The sequence below is a fragment of the Rhinolophus sinicus genome, linkage group LG06, assembly GCF_036562045.2.
Source record: "Rhinolophus sinicus isolate RSC01 linkage group LG06, ASM3656204v1, whole genome shotgun sequence".
NCBI lineage: Eukaryota > Metazoa > Chordata > Mammalia > Chiroptera > Rhinolophidae > Rhinolophus > Rhinolophus sinicus.
In genome coordinates this window covers 106,911,562-106,937,090 of record NC_133756.1, presented here as the reverse complement: position 1 = coordinate 106,937,090, position 25,529 = coordinate 106,911,562, and the positions used below count along the sequence as shown (strand labels likewise).

Here is a 25,529-nt window from a genome sequence, read left to right as displayed (position 1 = left end):
GAAATGTAAAATTGCTTTGCTAAATTCAATAAACAAACAAATAACCTATCTTGGATTTTAATTGGAATTGGAACAAACATAAATAACTAAGGAAGCACTCCATCATCACAGTATACAGTCTTTATTCAAATCTTCACTTATTTTTCTCAGTGAAATTGTGGGTTTTTTCCTAAATGGCTTTCACCTAATTTCTTATTAAGTTTGTTCCTAGATATTTTGTTTTTGTTGCAATTGTTAGTGGTATCTTTTTATTTCATTCAGTTTTCAAACTGATAATAGCTATTATGTAAGAGCTATATATATACATATATATAAATATATACATATATATGTGTGTGTGTGTGTGTGTGTATATATATATATATATATAGTACTCAATTACTTATTTCAACTCTTTTATTTGCTATAACACTAATCTTTTTCCCCATAATTCTCTTGGATTTCCTGGTTAGGTAATTATACCTACCTTTCTGAAATTAATGCTAACTTGTTGCATTCTTTTTAATAACTCTAAATGTTTAACTTCTTACCATATGTAAATAATGGTATGCTTTAACGGAATTAAAAATACCACTTTTGCTTTTTTGTAATTTTCTTAGGACTGTATCTCATGTTTCACTGTAAGTATGATCTCAGTTCTGGCTTTTACATTTTCTAATTCTATAAAGGAAATTAATTACTACTTTACTCTGATTATTTAAACCCATATATTAGAGTTCAGATTTAACAACTGCCGTTTTAAAGTCTATTGAGATGAAAATATATTTGTATTTTTGTCATATGCTATTAGTATATATTACTTATTTCAATAGATTGACAATATTGAACCATCAGTAAATAACTAGACTACATTAAACTGTTAGAAATCAAATATTGGAGTGATATTTATTCACCTAATTTTCTAATGTTTTATTTCCTGACTGGTAAAGAGAAAGGATAGAAGAGTTATCTCCATGGTCCACCTAAGAATTTCATGATTCTTATAATAAAGCTTGGAGAAAAGCAGAATTGGCTTGCTAATCTCTTTTAAACAAATAAAAAAAAAACACACACAATAAAAACTAAAGATTAAGACGTGTTCACCAAATTATTTATGAGCACAAATGTGATGGCTCAGTTGATCTCTATATTCCATTTGACAAAACTATCTGTCAATTAAGGATTTTTTTCTAGATGTAGAATATTCAAATATATTCAGTCTTATGAATAAATATGTCAGATGTCCTAATTTTCCTTCAAAAACTCCTAAAACTGAAAAAGTAAGTTTTTTTAATGAATGTTTGACCTAACTAAAATAAAATTTCTCCTCACAAAATTATGCACTAATGCTAGAGATTCACCTTTTTGTAAGATGATTTTCAATTTTTAGGAAAAGTCTTAAAAGTGTACTTACAATTTGACCAAGTCATTCTACATCTAGGTATTTTTCCTTAGGACATAATTAAAAAATTATACAAAGACATATGGATGGGGTGTTTGTTTCACAATTGAAATACTGAAAAAAAATGGAAGCAACCTAAAATATCCAACAATAGGGGACTGGGGAAATAATGTTTATCTATATGGTGATATGTTGTGCCAACAGCAGACAATGATAGAGAAATATTTATTAATGTGGAAAAATGTCCATAACAAGATTTAAGAAAGAAGCAGATTTAAAATAGTATGTATAATTTGTCCTATTTTGGTAAAAATATGTAGATATCTGAAGAGAGAGAGAGAGAGAGAGAGATCAGGAGCATGAAAGGGATAGAAATAGAGTGATTTTGGTGGAGGTAGGAGATGGTGAATGAGCGAACAAAAGAATTAGGTCTATAACACAAACACCAGAAAGTTTGTAATGTTAATCTCTGAGTGGTGACTTTACTTGTGAAGTTTTGAGGTATGTGTGTAGGTGCACAGATGTGTTGAGAAGTGCAAGGATAGACTCATTTGAGTATGCTGTAGGGCAACTGTTTTACAAGTGTGCGTGTGGGTGGGTGTGGGTGTGTTTCTATTAAATTTCATATCTCAACAAGTAGAACGACTGAGGATTTTTGAATATCATATATTGTTTCTTTTTTTTCTTTGCTTTCTTAACCAAGAAGTTTGCCCAGTAACATAAAACACTATAAAATATTGTGAAAAACAAAATGTATCCATCAGAAAGAACATGTGAGTGTTCATAAAATTGTATATCTGCATTTGCTCAAACTGCCGTAATTAGAAGAGTAAATGTGAACGCAGATATTTCTGATTGTTTTAGCAGATGTCCACTGATGATGTTTCTAAAGCTTTGTTTAGAATACTATATTAAGTCACAACAAAAAAAAAAAAAGAAAAAAAACTCACATAATGAAATGAGTTATACAATAATTGTAAGTGATATATTCTTGTGCAGGCACATTGAATTCAATCTCATGTCTCATAGAGAGACACTATCCTTCAGAAGGATGACCCTGAAGAGCTCAAATTTCCACAGTTCCAAAAGTCCTCATACACAATTCCTTACCAACACAGACCATTTTACTAAAACAAAGAGATTTTTCAAAAACAGGAAACGATACACAGTAATGTCTCTGCTGCAGTCTTAGTTACCCAGAATAGTCCGTTAACCAGAACATTGCATTGGCTAAGCATTCTGCTGAATTGACATTTTTTTGTACATATAAAAATGAAGATAATCTAAAGAAAATTTAAATAATCAGATCACTAAACATCAAAATCATGAGTCTAACACTCACCGGATTGCATATGTGGAAGCTGTAATCATCAGGAATAACACCAATACCATGCAGACCCCTGTCAGACCAGGAACTATAAAAATGTACAGAAGTACTTTTTAACTTAAGTCATACTGAGAAATAAAGTACAAGAAATTATTACCTTAAAATCCAAAGTATTATGCTGCTTTGTAGGAAGCCCAATTCAAATCACATATCTACTTGTATATTCCCTCTCATAAAAGCTTTTTTTTTTAATTAGCACAATTTCAAGGTACTAAAAATAAGGCAGAGTCTTTTCTACCTTTAACAAAAGAATCCATTTTTATATTTTCAAATATTACACTCAGAATGGTGAATATGTACATACTTCTTCAGGTACATACTACAACAAATGTCAGTAATTAATTCATGGGACAGAATTGATATTCAACACCCTTACTGTTCTGGTTTTCTCTACTATGGTACTAAACTCTCTTACTCTCTCCTCCCCCTTTTCATAGAACTAGTAGTTCCTTTAGTTTCAATTTCAAATAATTTCTTTTGGGCTTCATTATCTAGAATAATTTTTAAGAAAAAATAAACAAAATCGAAAGCTTTCTAAAAAACCACTTCAAGTATAGAAAAAAGATAGTGGGCTTCAAGAAAATAAATTACAGTATGAGAACACTTGCAGACATATTTCCTCTTAGTATGGAAAACGGACTGAAATCAAGGCTGTTGATATGACGTAACATTCATTTTTTTAAAAAGAAGAAAATGTGCAAACATTAGTTTTCAAAATTAATACTGAAGTGATAGATTGCTACAAATCCAGTGTTAGCCCATAAAGCATGTCTAAAATGAATACGTGATATATCAAAAAGAGCTAAAATCGAAAGTCTCATTTCTTATTAGCTTTTTATTATATATACCATCAAATGAAACATCCTGTCTATAAGTTACCTTTATTTACTCTTACAGTCATACAAATAACAGTAAGTCATAAATGTCCTCGCTGAGCAATTCCATCTTAAATATTTATGGAAAAGCTAATGGAACAATTCTGTCTCCAACAGTATACAAATCCCCCCACTTTTCTTGTCAAGGAACTACCTATGAAACAGAAGGGCCATCGTGGACTGCAAGCCACTAGCAGAAGCAGACACAGTGGGTATGAAATAAGAACAATATAGGTCTGCATCATTAGGGTGCCAGATAGTTTAGAATCATTGGAAAACAACATTAGAAACCTCAGTGAAGTAGAAACAAATTTTCACTTGTAAAGGGCCACATGAGAAATAAGGAAGTTAGTCTTTGGATATTTAATACTTGAATACTCTTTCCTCCTCAAGCTTCCCAATACACAGATTTAGAAGCCTAACAACACTTGCCTTTCTCTGATGGGTCTAATCCAAACCATCTCTTCTCTACACTTATTTCTCAGGGTACTACTCCCTTTCCTAACATCTTTCCCATTGTCCCAGGTGAGTCCTTACTTCCTAAGGGTAAGAGACGAGCAAGATAACTACACCAGTTCACACTAAAGGACTAATAATACAGAAAAATACTACTTAAAAGGAACAGCAAGACTACAAAATGGCCCAGTCTTTTCACCCCTAAGCTATTTACCCCCAAAAAAGCAGAAACATATATCCATACAAAGAAGTATTCAAAAATTTCATAGCTACTTTATTTGTAATAGTTAAGGCCTGTAAACAACTCAAATCTCCAACAACAGATGAATGGATAAACAATTGTGGTATTATCTGTACCTGGAAAAGTAATATGAAGTGAAAAAAAAAAAAAAAAAAGGAGAAGGAGGAGGAGGAGGAGGAGGAGGAGGAGGAGAGGAGAGGAGAGAAAAAGAAAGAAACCATGAACTGTTGATATATATGTAACAACATAGATGACTCACAAAATTATTAGGCTGAGTGAAAAAAGACAGACCCCTCAAAAAACAAAAAGGAAAGAATATAAGCTCTATGATTCTTTTATACAACATTCTAGAAAATTCAAACTATTCTTTAGTGATAGAAAACAGATCAGTTGCTAGGAAGGGTAGGGAGCAGGGTGCATTATAAAGGGATATAAAAATTTTTTTAGAATGATAGATATATTTGTTATCTTGATTTTGATCATGGTTTCACATGTGTATACATATCAAAACCATCAGCCAGCATAAGTTACATATGTATAATTTAGTATTTTTCAATTATAGCTCAATACATTTGAAGAACCAAAAAGAGGAGGTCTGTCTCTCTGGCTTCAAGCAATTAAAAAAAGAAAAAAACTTCTAATTTGATGAAATGAATAAATGAATGATAGAAACCCAGATGGCTCCATAATTAAAATTTGTGATTGGAGGCCTTTTCAATAATTTTATTGGGACTTTATGTCTATATACAAGGTTTCCCACGTGGTTCTAAATATACAAAGATTAGCTATGGAATGTTTGCAAATCACTTCATCAAAAGGACACCTGAAAAAACTGAGTATGTTTAGAATAGAGGCACAATTTCAAAAGTGCATTATTTGAACATTAATTTCTTAAGATATTAATTTCTACTACTCAAAGATGCTGTGACTTCCTTGAGGAGTCACAGGGTACATGAGTGTATTCAAGTCTCTGAGAAGTACTAAAATCAAGAAACAAGTTTAAATTTGAACAGATATTTCCTCAAACATTTAACTAGAGAACACAACATGGAAAACATATTGGAAAGACTTAGAGGGGGTAAAATAATTGACTTCAGCCATTTTGAAGATGAAGCAGAAGCCCCAGACAACTTGACCAATGGCATGTTTATTCTGGCCTTACGGTCGTGTTATTACCGTGCCTTAGGCCAAACCCCAATCTCACTGAATCTCATTTGTAAACTAAGGAGAATCAATTCAATGTTTTTTAATATTCTTTCAGATTTATGAAATTGTCTTTTTATGTAAAGAATTGATTTTTTCTTGTCTAGGTCCTAGAAGTATAAAAAGAGCAGAGTTTATAATTTACAATGTAATAGACTTTAGGCTAATGAAGAAGGAAAACTTACTTATAATTTGCAATGAAAAAATAAATATACATACATATATACATATACATATACATATACATATATGCATTACAGTTAGAGTGGTCCAAAAGAGGGGGGGAGTGATACCTTTAAAAGTTATGGTTTCTGTCACTGGATTTAAACAAACAGAGGATGGCCAACCAATTATCTGGGATAGTATACAAAAAGTCTATGCATCAAGTAGTACAGTTAAACAAATGGCTTTTACCCATTCAATGAATATTTTCTGTGCATCTATAGTGTACTGCTAGGGCTAGAGAAAAGTGAATCCTGCTATACAAGAGATTCCAGCCTAGTGCAGGAGACAGGATAAAAAAGTAATTGCAGCATAGGGCATTATGTGCTAAAAGAGATGTAAACATCAAGTATTTTCAAGGTACATCAAAGGGCAACCTAGCTTCCACTTAAATGACAGCCTAGCTAAAACCCACTGTATTAGCCTCTATTCCTATGTGTATTCCAACAGTCAGGAAGCACAGGTTGGAAATTAACGGGCTAATCTAACCTCACTGGGCAAAGTTACTTGCCAAAGTGAAATACACTGTGAACTCTTTGAGTCCTTCAAGTTATGGGGCAAAACCTCTACTTGTTTCCTTAGGAAAAAACATGCATGAATGTTTATTCTGATTGCTTTTCATTAATTAGTACCCTTTAAAATGAATGATTTCACCATACTGCCATTTCTAGATATAACTGAGAGACCATTCTCATCCTTACCCAGATGTGGTCAGACATCCCATCTTGTATTCATTATTTTGTTTTTTTCCAATATAACTGGAAACATAACTGTATTTGTTTATGAGGGTTTTTCTAACAGAAATTGGATATTACACATTTTATTATCATCATACAAGGCACTGCCAAATTTGGTGATATGTAGTAAGCATTTTTAAATGAAATGCTTGAATAATCCAATCTTTTAAACTTATTTTCTAAATTCTTAATTAGAATTTTTTTAACACTTCTTATTTATTAAGTTTAATTTCCATATTTTATGTCACTTATACTGTCACAAGCTTTATTTCCTATAAGACAATCTTAATTTCTCAGTGTTAGGTTAGATTAAAAAAAAAATTAAGACAGAGAAAGAGAAGTCTATGTAACACTAAACAAATTAAAATCCAAGAGACATATCAACTAATGAAAAAAATATTCTTTATCACTAGAACAGTTTAAACCATGCGTGTATTCCTTAAAAATCAGGAACTTGATTTTTTCCTAGAAGCTATGTTTGACTCAAATATAGCTATGAAATAGTTTTGGTCAGAGATGCATTAGCAATACAAAGATAGATTCAGTCTATTTGTAGAAAACAGTGTCACTTATCCCATTACCATCCTTAGATTCTGCCTTGCTCTGTCACCTACTGCTATTCAGTGGGGCCAATCAGATGCTTTAGGAGCTCTAGATTCATAGTTAGGGGGCCTCCATGACAGGCTGATGATCTGGGAAGTGGATGGCTCCTGCCGACCAGCACAGCATTTCTTTCATGAAATGTCAACTAGGCCACCAAAATGGTGCTGACATGCTGATTTGAGGCGATAGGAGTTGTTTGTATTGACAGAAACGCAACAAAAAATATTTGCCAGGGTCTCTGCATGTCATCAGGGCAGCCCTGCCCTAACCTGAAGAAACTCAACTTCAAGTGAAAAAGATAGAACGCATTGTATATCTAAGGAAACACATTATTTTACAACAGAGTATTTTTACAATGTATCTTTAGGAACCCAGACCAAGAAGAGGCCAGCTCTGACGAGCAGAATTAGGGAGAAATTTATGCATGAGGGGGCATGTCAGCAGAGAGTTAAAGGATGGGCAAGAGTTGACTGCATAAAAAAAGACAGTAAGGGAAAAGAGTAGGCAAAATATAGGTGGTGATGAGAAGTTATGTTCAAAAGTATATGAGATGCTCAATAAGAATAAAACAGAGCTCTCAAGGTACATGGGAAGGTTAATAAAACACATTGCCAGCTCCCACCCCCAGAGAATGCCTAGGATGGAGCCAGGAAATTTGTGTTTTTAAGTATTGTCTCTACTTAGTTCAACATCACTCATCTGAACCTCTGAGAAAGAACAAGTGGTGATGAGGTTTCATGCTTCGGTGATGAAATCACCTGTTCATATATAAGTATTAATTATACTGCTCTTAATGTAATATCTTTGTCATATAAAAATGTTTTTATATCTTTGTAAACTAAACTTTTTTTAACATTTCAAATGTTCCAAAGCTTCGACTAGTCTTTGTGCTATATAAAATAATATTAAAACAAAGTTCTTAATTGTCTCTTAAATTAATTCATATGAACCAAAAACTATATTGATTCATACATAAGGTTTTGGTTTTCTGCTTTTTCTCCCTTCTATTTCTCATCCAATTCTTAAGCCTTAAATAAAACCATGTTTTCAATGAGCAAAGTTGTAAACAAAACAAAACTGTGTCTGTAAATGAGAATTGTGAAGTCCTTTGCAACTGGCAAATATCATAAGGCAGAAAAAAAATATATTTTATAAGGTAAACTTATAGATGTGACATGAATGGAGAAAACACCTGAATTCTTGTTATTTTTCATCATAAAATTGATTGGAAAGAAAAACAATGCATTTAACAAGGCCTAGCCTCAGTCCCATATGCAATTCTGATCCTTAATTGGATGTCACAGCCAAACTTTTACAATAGACCATCTCAAACACCCAATTGTCCTTGTCCCTGATATATGTGCTAAAATCCCCCAAATACAGTTTTCTCCTTTCAGCAGCATAAATATAAGGTTGAAAAAGAGAAGAATTTTAGTGAGAATTATACTAACATCACAGAAAAATTTGGAGATGTTTAAATGTGCTTTAACAAATTAATAGTCTAGACTCAGATTTCATGGACAATATGCTTGCAGAAGAAAAGTAAATTACAAATAAAAAAGGCACACATTTTAAGAAAAATAACTGACTTAATGACTGTTTCTCCTCTTTTTTATAGGTATTAAAATCACAAAATATCCTACTAAATTCCTGAAATTTAAGAAGCACATTGATACTCAGAGTACTCGGTGTTTCTTTCCAACACCCTGAGGGCAGGAATCCATTCCACATGCACTATCTACAGTGGTACTTGCCACAGCAGTGTGCACAAAGCAGGTCCTCAAGAAGCATGTGGCATTTCATTGGGAAAACATACAAAAGACACATGCATTTACTTACTTTTACTCTTCATTCGAATCCCAACTGTTTGCCCTGTCCCTCTGTTTTCATTGCAACTTTAACCTTGAATGCCTTATATTTATTCTGATATACAAATGTTTCATATGCAATATTTTAACATATATCTAATTGCTATGTAATTTAATGATACTTATTTTCAAAGATTTTCCTGAATCTTAAGAAAGAGCAATGAGTAACAACTTACCAGTTGTGAAGAGAAGTTTCCTAGGATCCTAAGAAAAAGGGGAAAAAAAATTGACTGAAAGGTAAAATGATGATATAAAAGTGTACAAGGAATCTGCTGGGTATAAGATCCATGCATTAGGCATTTAAAATACTATTCTCCCAATGGAAATAAGACTCAGTTAAGTTTTGTACTGTTTTCATGATGCTAAAGGATATTATAATAAGTACAAAATTCAACTCAGAGAAGTCTGTTCATCTGAGAAAGGAAGAGCCTGGATGGGGAGTCAGAGGGCATAGGGTTCCAGCTTGATGGCTGTTTATGAACCAGTGGTAGTGGCCTGAAGCCCACTCTTTGACCATATCAAAACTTAGTATTTTTTAATATGATGAGGAAACATTAATATATACTTTGTCTACCACAACTGCCAACTGCACGTACCATGTGTCAAGACAGTGGAAATCACAGGTGATAAAATATGTAGGAAGGGTTGTACACTGTAAATTCAGTGCAAAGAATACTAATTGAGAACTTACACTGTTTCAAATACCATGAAAAGTAGATATATAAGGAGGAGAGGTCCCTGTTAGTTATAAATATAAAACATTAATATTGTGAGTATAATATTTTCTTTATACATCTCCCATGGTATAATGGACCTTAGTCAATTCTTTTTCTATCTTCTGGATAACTTAGATTAATCCCTAGTAAATTTATGAATTTATTTTTCATCCTAATGGTACTTAATATTGCACAACTTTTAAATTTCTTTCCGTATGCCTCCATTGAATCTGGGATCAGGCCAGACCATCTACAAAGTAGGAAGCCATTTATATGACACAGTCTCAGGGGCCCTGAATAAGGACCACTTTCCCAAGAATAGTTCCTCATTCAGCTTAGGTCAAACGACTTCTATACCTGGTATTAGAAACATGGCTGAAGGGTAATCTAGAGTAACCTAATATATATACACAACTAGTAAAAATACAAGACGAGCTGAACAAAGTGGTGATACCAGAAATATGAATAAAGCTATGGAAACTCAGAAGATGGATCGATTAATATTGTCAAGGAATAGAGATGGAATGCGAGAGTAGGAGATGGTTTCACAGATGACAAATGGGACAGATTCAGCTAAGCCATCAAGAATGTGCGACCATCACAACAAGCTGAAGGATGGGTCATTGGCGATCTGGAGGAGGCATAAGAACACAAAGCCAGAACAGTAAGGTGTGTGGCGCGAAACCATCTTTTTCAAAGACAATTCAAAGAATATATCTGTTTATATATGCAGTGTGTGTGTGTGTGTGTGTGTGTGTGTGTTTCATCTTTATCTAGCCAGTACCTATAAGGTGTTAAAAATATTTATTGAAAGAAAGAACAGAAGGAGAAAAAAGAAAGAAAGGAAGAAAGTGAAGAAAAGGAAAATATAAATTAAAATAATGAGTTACCTTTTTCATCCATCAAATTGGTAGAAACTTTTAAAAAGTGAGGTGTAGAAATAAGCATTCTGTTAAACTTGGTAGAAATGTGTCAACTGGGGAAGTCTTTTTGAAAGGCAAATTGACAATGCTCATCAAAACTAAAAACAAGTATACCTTTGAAAACAAAATCTACTTCTATGAATCTGCCTGGCAGCAGTGTACAAAAAATTTAATTTATTGGTGTGCAGGTCATAACAAAATCTAGATATCAACCTAAACATTTGTGAATAAGGAAAAGGCTAAAATCAATTTGTAGCATATTAATATGAAGAGAATAAGACAGATCTATACTTTGTGATACAGCAATCCATAATACATATATTTATGGAAACAATTGCTGAGGAATATGTATCATAAAATATCACTGAAAATATCTTAAGTGAAAACATAAAATTCTCAACTCTGGCTATTTGGGGGAGGAGAAGCTTTCATTTTTCATGTGTTTCGAAGTATTAAAATATTGTATACTGAGCATGTATCTCTCTTAAAATGAAATAAATGTAATAACTAAAAACCGTAAGATGACTAAAAATACTGCAATATTAAGCAAAAGTATACTACGTTAAAAACGCTATAATCATTACAGTTATTAAAGACGTATGAGTTATAAAACAAAAGAGACAAGCAAAGAAGGAAAAGTAAAAAAAAAGGAAATTGCATGGCAGGAGTAGAAAACAAGTAACCCGATGTGGTGTGGGAGTGGAGGGTAGAAGACTGGATATCGTGGTGGGAAACAGGGAGGACTGGTGGCTGTGGTCCGGAATCATTACAGGAGAAGCGCTTCCATGGGTGTGCTAAGGAGATGGCCTTTTCAGTGGTCCCTCCTGCTGGGTGCATGCTACCCTCACCCACTGAGCTTTTGAAAAATCACAATGCCAGATCAATGAAATCATATTAGCGGTTTTAAAAACACTAATATAGTCCAAGGATTTATCAAAGTTTACTTGATATTTGGGTGTTCTGATTTGCTTCTGTGTTTGTTGTTACTGCTTTTTTTGTTTGTTTTGGGAGAGAAGTCAAACACATGATCACAGTAGTATTGATCTAGATGAGCCTGGTGATATGTGGAGGAGCAATGGGGAAGATGGGGAACAGTATTATTAAGTCACTACCAGACTTAGCAGAACAGCATAAGGTCCTGGTCAAATGGGCCACCGAGCAGTTGGGTTGTAATGCGGTCCTGGCATGAAGCAAGGGCCGCCTGAGGCCAGGATGAAAATACTGAGTTACAGAGGCCTACCCAGGGCTGTGCTTATGCTGTTCCTCAGGCTCTGGCCTGGCGCCCTGCATAGAGCTTCATTTCATGGGTAGCTTCACATGGAGAAAAGCACCCCTAAGACAGATATTGCCTGCTACAGAATTCAGCTCAAGGCCATCTATTTGGAGGATCAGAAAACCAAACCAAACAAAACAAATGAACCATGAAAACTCAATAATGTTTTCTAAGTCAAACAAACTGATTGTCCAGGATCCTCAAATTATCAACCTGCTTTTCTGCCCTGTTTCCCCCCAAGCACCATATCTGAGTTACTAAAGGAGTTTTACCCTAGAATGGCACTGTTGACAGTCTCCACTGCATGACAGAAGCTGTTGGCAGGCAGAAGGCAAGCCTGAGTGGCAACCATCTGAACACTGCAGAATATAAAAAGTAGACACTCCAAACTCCCATTTTCAGCAGGAGAGACTGTGAAATAGTAATTACCTATATTTCCTATTGAAAAGGAATAAAACTCAACTTGACAACTGCATTTCAAAAGCACTCAAAAAGAGCAGCAAGGTACAAATTTTCTGTGAAAACCACAGACCCTCATTAGTCAGCTCATGACAAGTGAAAGGAAAATGAGGAGACAGGCCACCCACCTCATTCCGGTATCTTGCTGCATTCAGTTCAACGAACTCGTCATTGTAGTTCACTGAGAAGTTGAGGGCATTTACCAGATGGGCCGCCACGTGCACACCTATAGAGCCAATCACACCAGGAGCAAGTCAATAGGATATTCAGAGATGCTCTATGAAGAGGAGTCAGTTCCCCTCAAGTAAATACAGTGGCAAACTTTGACAGCTGTAGGAGCCATATGATATTAAATTAAAAAGGGAAGTTTTAAAGGCACAAAAAATCTTGATTATAGACAGTTTTAGTATTAAAAATGATGTAAAGAAACCAAATTTTCAAAGGCTGGAATAAAATAACCCTAGAAAGTCAGGCTTAGAAAAAAAAAATACACATGCTCATGCACACACACACACACACACACACACACACACATTCACATGCAAATATATCATTATATGGGTATGTATGCATGTATGTATGTATTTAAGGAGCTCCTAGATATTCTAGATATTTCATCCCTTTCACCTCTCCTATAACTACAAACCTTATATATCTTGTATATCTCACTGCTACTCAGCTTAAAATATAGTCCCATTGAAAGGCTTTTAACTAGTTGAAATTTTTCACAATCCACAAATTCAAATCTGTCTTAAACCCAATAGCAAAACTCTTGGTAACCACTTGATGGACAAAAAAATCAGGAAAATAATAATCACTATTTAATAATTTATCTGCAATGGAACAATCAGAGTGTTCAACTTACTCGGAGCTCATATAAAAGATAACAGTGTTAGAACATTACTAAAGAGTAGAAGACAAATTCATTTTGGCATGGACGGGGTAAATGAAAATTAAGTGAAATAAGGCAGACAGAGAAAGACAAGAACTATATGATTTAACTATTTATCATATATGAGGAATCTAAAAAACAGAATAAATGAAATTATCTTGAGGAGGTTAGAAAAGAAAGGAGCACACGACCTTGTGCATTGAACGATAATGCCCTCCTCCCTTCGTAACGTTTTTTGTGGGTGAAGTAAGGCTTGAATTAACAATACATTATAATGTACTGGGAAGAACAACAGATAATTAGTTGGAAAACCTGGTTTCTTAGCCATTGTATTGCTTACCTACCAACACCTCAGTTTATTTCTCTGTGAAATTATAACAGAAATAAGAGACTTAATGAGCTAAGTAACCTGAAATTGCCTAGTAAAGCATTACAGTTTACAGGAACATAGGGAGTGTAGTGATTCAATGAAGACATGACCTGGAAACTAGAAAACTCTACACCTTCCAACCTAGAACGTAAAGAAACCAAATTTTGGTTGTATGTAGGCTGAGAGTTCTGAATTATTCACAAAGACAAATGAAGGTGAGAGAGAAGGACAAGAATACTAAAAAACTGAAAAGTTATTTAAAGGATTTATAAGCTTTTGCCAGTGATCAAATTAGAGGAGGGAAACGGGTCTCAAAAAGTGAAGAGAGACCTGGAAGTGCATTAACTAACAAGCAAGGAAAGGGTTCCAAAGGAATGAATAAAACAAAGGGTATCTACGTGAGACTCAGCTATGGCACAGGTATAAAACATCATTTAAGCAAAACTGTCTGTGTCCTATAGATTTATCATTTCTGAAATCTATAGTAAAAAAAAAAAAATGCCCCCTTTTTAGATGAATGGTTTATATGTTAACTACATGCTTTACGGCTCATAAGTGCAAAGGCATTCTTAAAAGAATTGTCATTCTTTCTGAATTCTCCTGCACATAAGTCCTAGATAAAAGCTGTCTGAGATCTTTAATGAACATTTCACCTTCTTTGACAGGCCTTTTAGGTCAAAAGAATTCAGGGCTTCTAATTTCTGGCAGCAGGGAGAAAGCAATGCCAGGCACTTTGCAAGGATATTTTCATTTCATTCTCACAAAACAATGAGGTAGGCAGAATTATCCTTATTTTACAGATAAGAAAACTAAGGTTATAAAGATAACTTAGCTAAGGTCAGACCACTAGCAAGTGGCAGAATGCAGATCCTCTGGAACACATGCTCATTCACGGCAATACTCTATGCTATCTGGTCTCTTGGTTGTTCTCCAATTGAACCAGCATATTTGGACACAAGTAAAGTTTAGAACAAATCAAGTTATGAATGTGCCAGCATTCTGTAATCCTCCTCCATTTCTGACCTTTCACCCACCCTAGCTCTAATCCATCCCAATAACCCTTATCACACCCCTTCATTTCATGGTAGTCATTTCATCCTGGACTCTCACTTCATCAAAAGAATTCAGGGCCATCTCCCCATCTCTCATCTCCATAGTCCCCCAATCCCCTCCTATCAATTACCCCAACAAATCTAGCACCCATCCGACACCATACATAGTTATTAAAATATTAACAATATTCCTTATGCTATACTCTACATCTCCATAACTACTGTGTAACAACTAATTTGTACTTTTTCATCCCTTCCCCTTTTTCACCCACTTTCAATCCCCCTTTCATCTGGCAACCATCAAAATGTTCTCTGTATCTATGAGTTTGTTTCTGTCTCGTTTGTTTGTTTATTTTGTTCTTTAGATTCCACTTATAAGTGAAATCATATGACATTTTTCTTTCTCTGTCTCACTTACTACAATCCCCTTCAGGTCCATCCATATTGTTGCAGATGGCAAGATTTCATTACTTTTCATGGCTGGGTAATGCTCCATTGTATACCTGTACCACATATTCTTTATCTATTCATCTATTCAGGGACACACAGGCTACCTCCATATCTTAACTATTGTAAATAATGCTGCAATAAATGAACATGTGGATGCACATGTCCCCTAGAAGTAGCGTTTAGGGTTTCTTTGGATAAATGCCCAGAAGTGAGATTACTAGGTCATTCTTTGTCTCTTGCTATAGCATTTGGTTTAAAGTTTATTTTATCTGATATAAGTATTGCTAGCACAGCTTTTTTTTTCATTTTCATGAAATATCTTTTTTCATCCTTTTACTTTCTGTAAGTGAGCCTCTTATAGGAAGCCCATGTACGAGGTCTAACAGTTAAGTTCGCAAACTCATCCTAGAAAAAGTGCTATATACCTTATTGCTGAATATCACTATGGTCACCTTCGAAGTACAATTGTTGGGAAGCTATGCACTAATGCCAGTGCCACCTCTCAAAGCAATTTTGGAACTCTTTTTCTGGAATGGCCACCACAGTTGTCATCGTATTACCCTTGATGTCCTGAATGTCATCAAAATGTCTTCCTTTCACTATTTCCTTTATTTTCAGGTAAAAAAAGAAGTCATTGGGGGCAAAATCTGGTGAGTAGGGAGGATGTTCCAATATAGTTATTTGTTCACTGGCTATAAACTCCCCACAGACAGTGCCATGTGAGCTGGTGCATTGTCATAACACAAGAGCCATAAATTGTTGGCAAAAAGTTCAAGTTGTCTAACTTTTCCATGCAGGCTTTTCAGCACTTCCAAATAGTAAACTTGTTCACTGGTTTGTCCAGTTGGTACAAATTCATAAGGAATAATCCCTCTGATACCAAAAAAGGTTAGCAACAGCATTGCAACAAGTTCGCGAATTTAATTGTCACACTTTGTATGGGTCTTGTTTTCTTATCCTTTCAGACACCCTATGTTTTTAATCCATTTACATTTAAAGTAATTGTTGATAGATATGGAGTTATTGTCACTTTATTTTTTTAATTTTCATTTTAAAGTAGTCCCTTTAAGATTCCTTATAATACTGGTTTGTTGTTGATGAACTCTTTTAGCTTTTTATTGTCTGGGAAGCTTTTTATCTTTCCTTTGATTCTAAATCATAGCTTGGTTGGGTAGAGTACTCTTGGTTGTATGTTTCTGTTTTTCATCACTTTGAATATTTCATGTCACTCCCTTCCTGCCTGTAAAGTTTCTGTGGAGAACTCAGTTGACAATCTTATGGGAGATCCCTTAAAGGTAACTAACTGTTTATTTCTTGCTGCTTTTAAGATTCTTTCTTTATCTTTAAGCTTTGGTATTTTAATTATGATGTGTCTTTGCTGTGGGTCACTTGGGATACATCTTGTTTGGGACTGCTGCACTTTCTGGGCCTGAATATCCATTTTCTTTGCCAGGTTAGAGAAGTTTTCCATCATTATTTCTTCAAATAAATTTTTAATTCCTTGCTATCTCTATTCTCTTTCTGGTACCCCTATAAGGTGAACGTTGGCACATGATGTTTTCCCAGAAGCCCCTTAAATAGTCCTCAATTTTTTAGATTCTTTTTTCTCTTTGCTGTTCTCTTTGAGTGTTTTCTGTTACCTTATTTTCTAAATCACTGATCTGATCCTCTGCTTCATCTAATCTGGTGTTGGTTCCCTCTAATGTATTCATTTCAGTTACTGTATTCTTTATTTCTGATTGGTTCTTTTTTAAGTTTTCTATCTCCATTTTTATGTTACCTATCTCTTTATTGAAGTTCTCCCTGAGATTACTGAGTATCATTATAACCAGTGTTTTGAAATCTGTGTCTGGTAAATTGCTTGTCTCTGATATTTTTAGTTCTTTTTCTGGCGATTTATTTTGTTCTTTTATTTGGGACATGTTTCTTTGTCTCTGCATTTTCGCTGCTTCCTTGTGTTTGATTATCTGTATTACATAGGGCTGCTATTCTTCCCAGTCTTAGAGGGGCCTTATGTAGTAAGTGGGGCCCAGTGGTGCAGTCTGCCTAGTTACCAGAACTGGATTGTGTGTGTCCTCCTGTTGTAGTTGAGCCTTGGCTGCTATTTGCATGTCAATCAGAGGGATTGACCCTCAGGCTCTTTGGTTGGAGAACTGGCTATAACTACGGTGGAGTAGTTGTGGTACAGGGGCTGACCCTACAGAGTAGTATTTGCTTTAGCAGGGCTCTTGTGCCCGTTGGGTGTGTCATCCTTGGAGGCTGGTGATGTTCTGGCTTGGTCCAAAGTAGGCCACTGGGCCTGCCAGGCCCAGGGTCATCTAGGAGGGGACCCACTACAGACCAAATTCTGCCACAGCCTGTGCCTTCCCAGGGCCACCTGGCATGAAAAACAAAGCAATCCAGAGATGGCCACTGCCCACACTGGGCTTGGAGGTACCTCATGAGGCCAACCTGTGAATCAAGGCCGGCTGCCACTAGTGTCAGGCTTAGGGGTGCTCAGTCAGAGGTACAAAACACACCAAAGCCAGATACTGCTTGTTTGGGTTTGTGAACCTTTGAGAGATTTTATGAAAGTCTGTAGCATGAGCCAGTGTAGGTAGTTTGTATGGAAAAGTACTGGAAGCAGCTTAAGTGTGCCCTAAAGTTCGGTGGGGTGGGATGCATAAATGTTGTTAGCCAGGTTGATGGAGATTCAGATATGGCATCTGCCTGTGTCTACATACTCTGAAGGGAGAGGACTCAGCAAAGAAACAATGGCTTCTGCCAGCAACTCGTTCCAGGAGAAAGCTGCCCCTTTAGCCCTCACTCTGAAGCCAGATTACTCAGTTCCTCCCTGTATGTCCCTGGTGCCTTTCCAGCTGCTGCCCAAGTGCTGGAGCTCAGAGCAGGTGAGTTCATCAGTGAGAAAATCCATTTGGAGGCCTTTTAAGAGGAGGGCCTGAGACTGCAGCTGCCCTCCGTCTCACTCAGCCACAATGTCCACTGGTTTTCCCAACCAGAAGTTACGGGGATTTCTCTCCCTGGCACTGAAACCCTGGGCTGAGGAGCCTGGTGTGAGGCTGGGACCCCTTGCTTGTCTGTGGGGGGGACCTCTGCAGCTAAGATTTCCCTCCCTATTTTTAATGGTCACACACGGGTCTGGGACCAGCCCATTGCGTATCTCTGCTCCTCTATCAGTCTCAAGGTGGCTTCTTCTGTATGTCCTTAGTTGTAGGGCTTTGGGTCAGCTAGACTTCAGGCAATTCTTAAAGATGATAATTCTGTAGTTTAGTTGTAATTTTGATATGGTTGTGAGAGGAGGTAAGCACAGTGTTTACCTACTGCGCCATCTTGATAGAAAATTCCTCATATCATTACTTTTAAAGTTTAAAAACTTTTAGTCTGCTTCTTCCAATCTTCTAAATAAAATAATTTACTTTTAGGAAATAATCACTACCAGCTTGTGGCCCAATCTTTGTACATTATAATGTAAAAAATACATGTACATAATTCATAAGACACACTAATTTTCTGTAGTGCTACTAGTAACTCTCTTTAAACACAATTAAGAAAATCACAAGATGTTGACCGTAAATAATTTATAAAACAATAAAAATGCCATTCAGAAAGTATGTTGTTCTAACATAACATTTAACATCTTTTGGTTTTCTTACCTGAGAAAATACAGATAGTAACACCACAGGTTATATGGAATGTTCTGCTTTTATCCAACAGTCTTCTGGTTCTCCTGCTTGGAACCTAAATAAAATCACTTCATACAATAAAAATGATGCAGCAAATAAAATACTTGTACAAAGTTTTTCACTACAGTGTTGTTGGTAATATCAAAGTTTTAGAAATATGGCAGAGGTCTATCAATTACACATGATAAGATGAATTATATCTAGTCAGTGGAACACTCAAACCATGAAAGAGAATGTGAAAAAGGCTTATTGACATGGAAAGATGTACAAGATATATTGTTAGGTACAAAAGTTATAAAAGATCAACTGCACTGTGATTCTATATTGTTTAAAATTAATGGCATTATATCTTAACACATCTGCAGGCTTTTACCCCCAAATTGTAACCAGCAGTTTTTCTGGCCGAGTAATATTAGGGGAAATCTTAACTGATTGCTTTGTAAATTTCTGGAATTTTTGAATATCATTATACAGATAATTTCCTTTTGTAGTCAAAAATAAGATTTTTTTTTTTTTAATGAAGCAATTTCATGTATGGTTTTAAATGCCTGCTTGATCTTATAGAAAAATAACATGTCAAGCATTTTTGAATACCTGTTTTACACTGGGAGCCAATTCTTTAAGACTTATTAAATACTGAAAGACTTAAGTGGGCATTTTTCATTCCCTGCCTTTTATCTTCTCTTCCTGCACGTCAAGCCAATGGCCAGCCACAGGGATCAAAACCTAGCATGTTACAGTGGTAGGCAACCAAGAGAAAGAGTTATTTCCATGGTTATAAATTATGGCATTAAAAGTAAGGAGTTTCCAAATATAATTACAGGAAAAGTTTGAGAAGTTTTACTGTAATAAATCTACTCATAAACTTCACAAAACATCAAAGCAACCTCATGTTAACAAAACCTTTTAAAATATCAGTATCTATCCAGCAGTTTCCTATTATCTTAATGAAGAAAGGAATAAACACACACACACACACACACACACACACACACACATACACACGCACACACACACAGATAAATTGAAGACAAAAGAATTTCAGTTGAGTTTTAATTTTCAAAGTGCTTTTCTGTTTTCTTAAATCCTTCATTTTACAACACATGATAGCACTATTTAATCAAGACATTTTTTCTGAGCGTATTACACGTCTCAAAATAGGTCTGTGTTTTAAGAAGAGATAAACTGCCACCAACACCAGCAGTCATTCTATGTACTGCTCAAAAGCCACAGGGCTTGAGTTTGCTTGCCTGTATTTCCCTAAATGGAAAAAAAAAACGAAAAAAAAACAGGATCTCAATGAGGCATGGTGTAGTGAAAAGAGCTCACAACTGGGATCGGTCTTAGCTCACCATTGACTAGTCTCATGATCTTCCTCAAGTTACTTAAACTCTCTCTACCTCAGTCAGGTTCCTTATCTTCAATACCTAATTGCAAAATCATTGTGAGGATTCACAATTATATATGTGAAGTGCTTAACGCAGGGTCTGATCCCACTATGAATACTTTTCCTACTAACATCTGCCCTTATCTATTGTTACATAAAGTAGTAGCTCACTAGTCATCTTGAGCGGTGACATGGTCTTTACTGGCATCTTTGAAACAATTACTCTAGCAGAAAGTCAGAACATGAAAACTAAATGGAATCAACATGCCGCTGTTACACTCGATTTTTATGCTGCAATCTGAGTAGGATTTTTTTTTTCCTTACCTTCTGGGATCCTCGAAGGTAAGCCAGGAGTGTCCGGCACATGGGTAAAAGGATAAGGCTGCAGTTGAGGTTCAGAACAGATGCAGAAGCTCTGCTTAGACACAATCCTAGCTGAACAAATAAGGCAAGGGTCAAAACACAGTCAAGGACAAATGTAAATTACAAACATGCTGAAGACCTCACCCTGCTCCTCCTTTAAGGCTCATGGCAAATTCCAACTGCTTCAAGAGCCTTGAATAACCCTCCACTTTCCTCTCACCAAAAACCCCAAAGAAAAAACTGGTCTCCATCTGCTCTGCACTGCCATCACACATAGTCATCTCTCCTTTCTGCTCGTGTTAGCGTGTATTCTTCCAGCACGAAGTCAATTTCTTGTTCCGCCCCCACCATGCTGTTCTGGGTATCAGGAGCCCGAGAGAGCTTTTGTGTGTTCTGCCCTTGCACACTGGTGAATCCTGTGTTCACGGGTAAGGTACCAAGAATCTCAAACAAAGCTTTTTCATTGGTGTTCCTCTATTTTTAATATTTTTTTTCAATTACAGTTTACATTCTCTCTCTAGAACATTCCAAGCCTCCCCACAACCTTCTTCTACACCACCACCTGCCTTTAATTTCTTCATCTTACTAAGTCTCCCCATCTTTCAGGTTTTGTCTTAAGCACAACTCCTCCAAGGTTCGTCTCTGACCCAAAACTAGGAGAGAGCCCAGATCAGCTGTGCCTTATATGAGACTAATCACCACCTTGCACAACACATTTGTTCAGTAATGATGTGATACTCTTTGGCAACTAATTTTATTCAAACTCTGACTAGACTGTCATCTGCTATTGTCTTGTACTGTATACATTCTTCATATGAATAGTTTACCATATGAAAACAAGAGATGGGGTCATGTCTGTACACTTGTCCTGAAATAAACATAAAACTGTTATTTTAAGGATATTGGCTAAGAAATATGTATAAGTCAGATACATTTCTCCTCTTGAAATGGTTCATATCCCTAAGATTTCCAACTCAACTCTTGGCAAAATAGTAACTCTGTTATACAGTGTTTACTATCAACATAAGAAATATTGTTCCTGACGGGGAGACAAGGTAATAACTAGTGTCAGGAAAGCAATAATTTTCATTGACTTATATAAAAAGTAATTAATATTTCCGGTTCAGCCATTTCTACACCATGAGTTAGAATACTGTATGGAGACAGTTCATATATATTCAATGAACTGGTATATTCAACTAGTAACTGGACATATGGAAATAATCCTTTCTGTACTATCTTTAAAAAAAAATAAACATAATTTTCTCACCTCAATCAGAAAAATTATTACCATTGGAAAGTGATAGGTTTTCATTGTTTAGGCATCCAGAGAAATATAATTGTTATCTCTTTTGATCTGGCATCTATATATGATAACATTTTAGCTCAAATGATTTCAAATAATATTTTTCTCTGCAATTTTAATGTACCAGGACAATACTTCATTTAAAATACATCAGCTGAAATCTATCATATTAAATTTAGGATTTAACAGATACAAATAAATTATCAAATTTCCTTTGTGGTTCAAGGTTTTAAAGAAAATTCTTATACTTCTTCATTTTCTAACCATTTTTTGCATGTCTGCAAGTGTTTTATTGTTGTGTTTACATTAAATCACATAGTAATTTAATACAAAGTTGCTTTTAACTGTCCTCTTGGGATCAACAAAGTTTATTTTTGCATTCTATTTCTTCCTTATGAAGCAGCAAAGTCTAACCAAAAATTTTACCAAAGACTCCTTTCCTCATATGTTTGTTACTGAATATACTTAGTACTTTAAACTAAGATGAAACAAATGTGTTAGGTTATCAGAGGACAAATTCCCTCATTCAGAAGCAGTAGAGAGAGAAAAATGGAGACGGATTCTAGTCAAGTGGCACAATCTTATTACATGGGTAATATTCTACAGACAAGCATTTGTTTTATTTAGTCATTATTCATTCATGACCTTTATAAGAATCAGCTGCCTCAAAGGTTTAGTAAAAAGAAATGACTGCCTTAAATTATGTGCCTGACGCATTCTGTGGGAATAACGTGTTTTACCCTTCCTAGGGAGCTTAATTTGCTAGTCCAGTTTTCAAATATCATTAAGGTTAGTTGTCACTAGATGGCAGTGTTACTTTCACATTTCAAATCCTACCTGTCGAGGTCTCTAAAACCTAATTAACTGAGAATTCCATATGTAATTTTTAAAACTATAAATATATTTTAGATAAGTAGTTACAAATAAAACATAGCTTAGTCCTTGCCGTAGATAGAATATCTGTGTCCTCCAAAAATCCATATGTTGAAACCTAATATGGGGTATTTGGAGGTAGAAACTTTGGGAAGTAATTAGGTTTAGATAAGATCATGAGGGTAGATTCCATGATAAGATTAATGCCCTTAGAAGGAGAAGAAGAGGCCAGAGCTCTCCCTCATCTCCATGTGAGGACACAGCAACAAGGTGGCCCTCTGCAAACCAGGAAAAGGGCCCTCACTAGACACCAAATCTGCTGGTATCTTAATCTTGGCCTTCCCAGCTTCCAGAACATGTAAAATAAATGTTTGTTGTTTAAACCACCCAGTATGTACAATTTGTTATAGCAGCCCCAAACTAAGACAGTCTTATAGAAAATTATAAGAAAATATGCCATTTGAAGGAAGTTATGAAAGAATATAACATCTAGGTATATCAAGTTGGTGGTTATTTTCCTAAAATCTCAAATTTATGGTTTCTAATCTTAAATCAGGCATTTATTAACTTATTAGCCTTGAGCTAGTTAACCGTCCTTATCTATAAAGCTGAGAGGAATAAAATGTCTTTATATGTAAAATTTATAATTATAATATTCCAAGCTCTTAGGACTTTTGTGAAAACCAGTCTAAAATAAATGCAAGCGTTATATAAAATTAATTTATTGCCGTAGGGTCCTTGTAGTCCATCCGTTTGCTAAATGTTCTCTTCTAAGTGTTCCACGTACATTATTCATTCAACACTTATTTATTGTGACATGCACATACTCCAAGGCACCGGGAGTTCAATAGTGATCTAAAAACAGAAAATGGTTTTTGCCTTAGGATGCTTATATTTTAGTAGGGGAAACAGATAGTAAATTAAATAATTACATAATCAAGTATAAAAGAGATCAATGCTGTGAATGAGAAATACAGAGTATGAGCATGCATAACAGGACATGAGATCTAAATAAGAAAATCAGGAAGGCTTCCTTGAGTAAGTGAATAGTGAAGGAGAACTGGAGGCTGAGAGAGTAGAAATCACCTAATAATGAAAAGGCCATCCATGTGGGGGAAACAAACAAACAAACAAACAAAAAAACAACATGAGAACTGATATATAGCAAATAGGAGCATGGTATATATATGAGAAATTAATAGCAGACCAATGTGGCGGGATGGGAAATGAAGGCTGATACAACATAAACCTGAAGAAGTATGTGAGGGGACCTTGCTGGACTTTGTAGGTCCATTTTAAGATGACCATTTCTGGTCATTTTAAGACCAGAAAACCTTTAGGATTTCTGGTCAACATGGCAGAGAGGTGTTTGCATCAAATTTACACAACTAAATGACAAAACAATTATCATTGAGAATTGCCTGAAGTCTAGCTGAACAGAAGTCCTACAACTAAGGACATACTGGAGAAGCCATATAGAAACTGGTGGGGGGGGGGGCAGACATGCAAATGGGCTGACCCCACACCTGTGTGTGGCAATTAAAATTCGGGAGGGCTATCTCGGCTCCAGAGGTCTCCCTGGGTGAGGGAGAGATCCCAGCCCCACACCAGGCTCCCCAGCCCAGGGTGCCAGGGCCAGGAAGGGAAATCCCCCAACTCCTGGATGTGAAAACCATAGGAGATTGAGACTAAGTGAGACAGAGTCCTGCTGGGGTCCCACTTAAAGGGGCTACACACTAACATACTCACTGATGGACTCACTCACTCTGAGCTCCAGTGCTGGAACAGCAGCTTGAAAGGCTCCAGGGACATATGGGAAAAACTGAATGGTATGGCTGCAGGGTCAGGGCTGGAGGGGTAGCTTTCTCCCAGACAAAAATGCTGGCAGAAGCCATTGTCCCTTTGTTGAGCCCTATCCCCTTCCAGAGTGCAGATGCACGTGGGCACCATATCTGAGTCTCTGACAACATGGTGAATTGCCCTGCGCTGTTGATTCCCTGAGACTCTGCCACACCCAAATTGTGGGCCCACCCAAGCCATTTACAGTGGCTTATATACACAAACGGCCTGTCTTTGCTCATGCTGCAGACTTTCCTAAAATGTCTCAAAGGTTCACAAAATCCAAACAAGCAGCATCTGGCCTTGGTTCATGGATTGGCCTCTCCCAGGCACCTCCAAGCCCAGCATGGTTGGCAGTCATCTGTGGATTGCTCTGTGGCTCATTCTAGGTGGCTGCAAGCAAGACAGAGGAAATGGCTGAACTTGATGTGAAGCAGGGGGCCTGGTGGCTGGCTTTGGAACCAGCCAGAGTACCATATGGCTGCCTGCATAGGCAACACACTCAAAGGGAAGACTGAGCACACACCAAAGCCCTGATAAAGCAAATCCTGCTCAGTAGTGTCAGCCCTTGCAGAACAGTTCCTCCACTGTAGTCATAGCCAATCCTCAAAACCAATCAGCCCTAGGCTCAATCCCTGCCACTGACATGCAAAGAGCAACCAAGGCTCACGTACAATAGGAGGGCACACAAGCCACACACCTAAAGTATCCGGCTCTGGTGTCCAGCCATACTGCAACACTGGGCCCTCCAGCACACTTACTACATAAGACCACTCGACTAAGACCGGGAGACATAGCAGCCCTACCTAATACATAGAAACTAACACAGAGAGGCAGTCAAAATGGGGAGACAAAGAAACATGTCCCAAATGAAAGAACAGAACAAAGCTCCAGAAAAAGAACAAAACAAAATGGAGACAAGCAATCTACCAGATGCACATAATAATTTCATGAGAACGTCAAAGAAGAA

At 36.2% G+C, this 25,529-nt stretch overlaps 1 protein-coding gene across 6 annotated transcripts in view; it reads right to left on the bottom strand.

Moving 5' to 3' along the window:
- The window catches only part of NOX4 (NADPH oxidase 4), a 160,337-nt gene that overhangs the window by 112,296 nt on the left and 22,512 nt on the right, over positions 1 to 25,529 (bottom strand). For 4 of the 6 annotated variants that reach the window (XM_019739648.2, XM_019739645.2, XM_074335620.1 and 1 more), the window contains 5 exons: positions 20,503 to 20,613; positions 18,762 to 18,846; positions 12,473 to 12,570; positions 9,150 to 9,177; positions 2,724 to 2,796 (listed from right to left, as the gene is read on the bottom strand). In XM_019739648.2, coding sequence (XP_019595207.1) covers positions 2,724 to 2,796; positions 9,150 to 9,177; positions 12,473 to 12,570; positions 18,762 to 18,846; positions 20,503 to 20,613 — 395 coding nt within the window. The remainder of the gene's footprint in view (positions 1 to 2,723; positions 2,797 to 9,149; positions 9,178 to 12,472; positions 12,571 to 18,761; positions 18,847 to 20,502; positions 20,614 to 25,529) is intronic. The other 2 variants (XM_019739649.2, XM_074335621.1) reach the window with 1 other exon arrangement.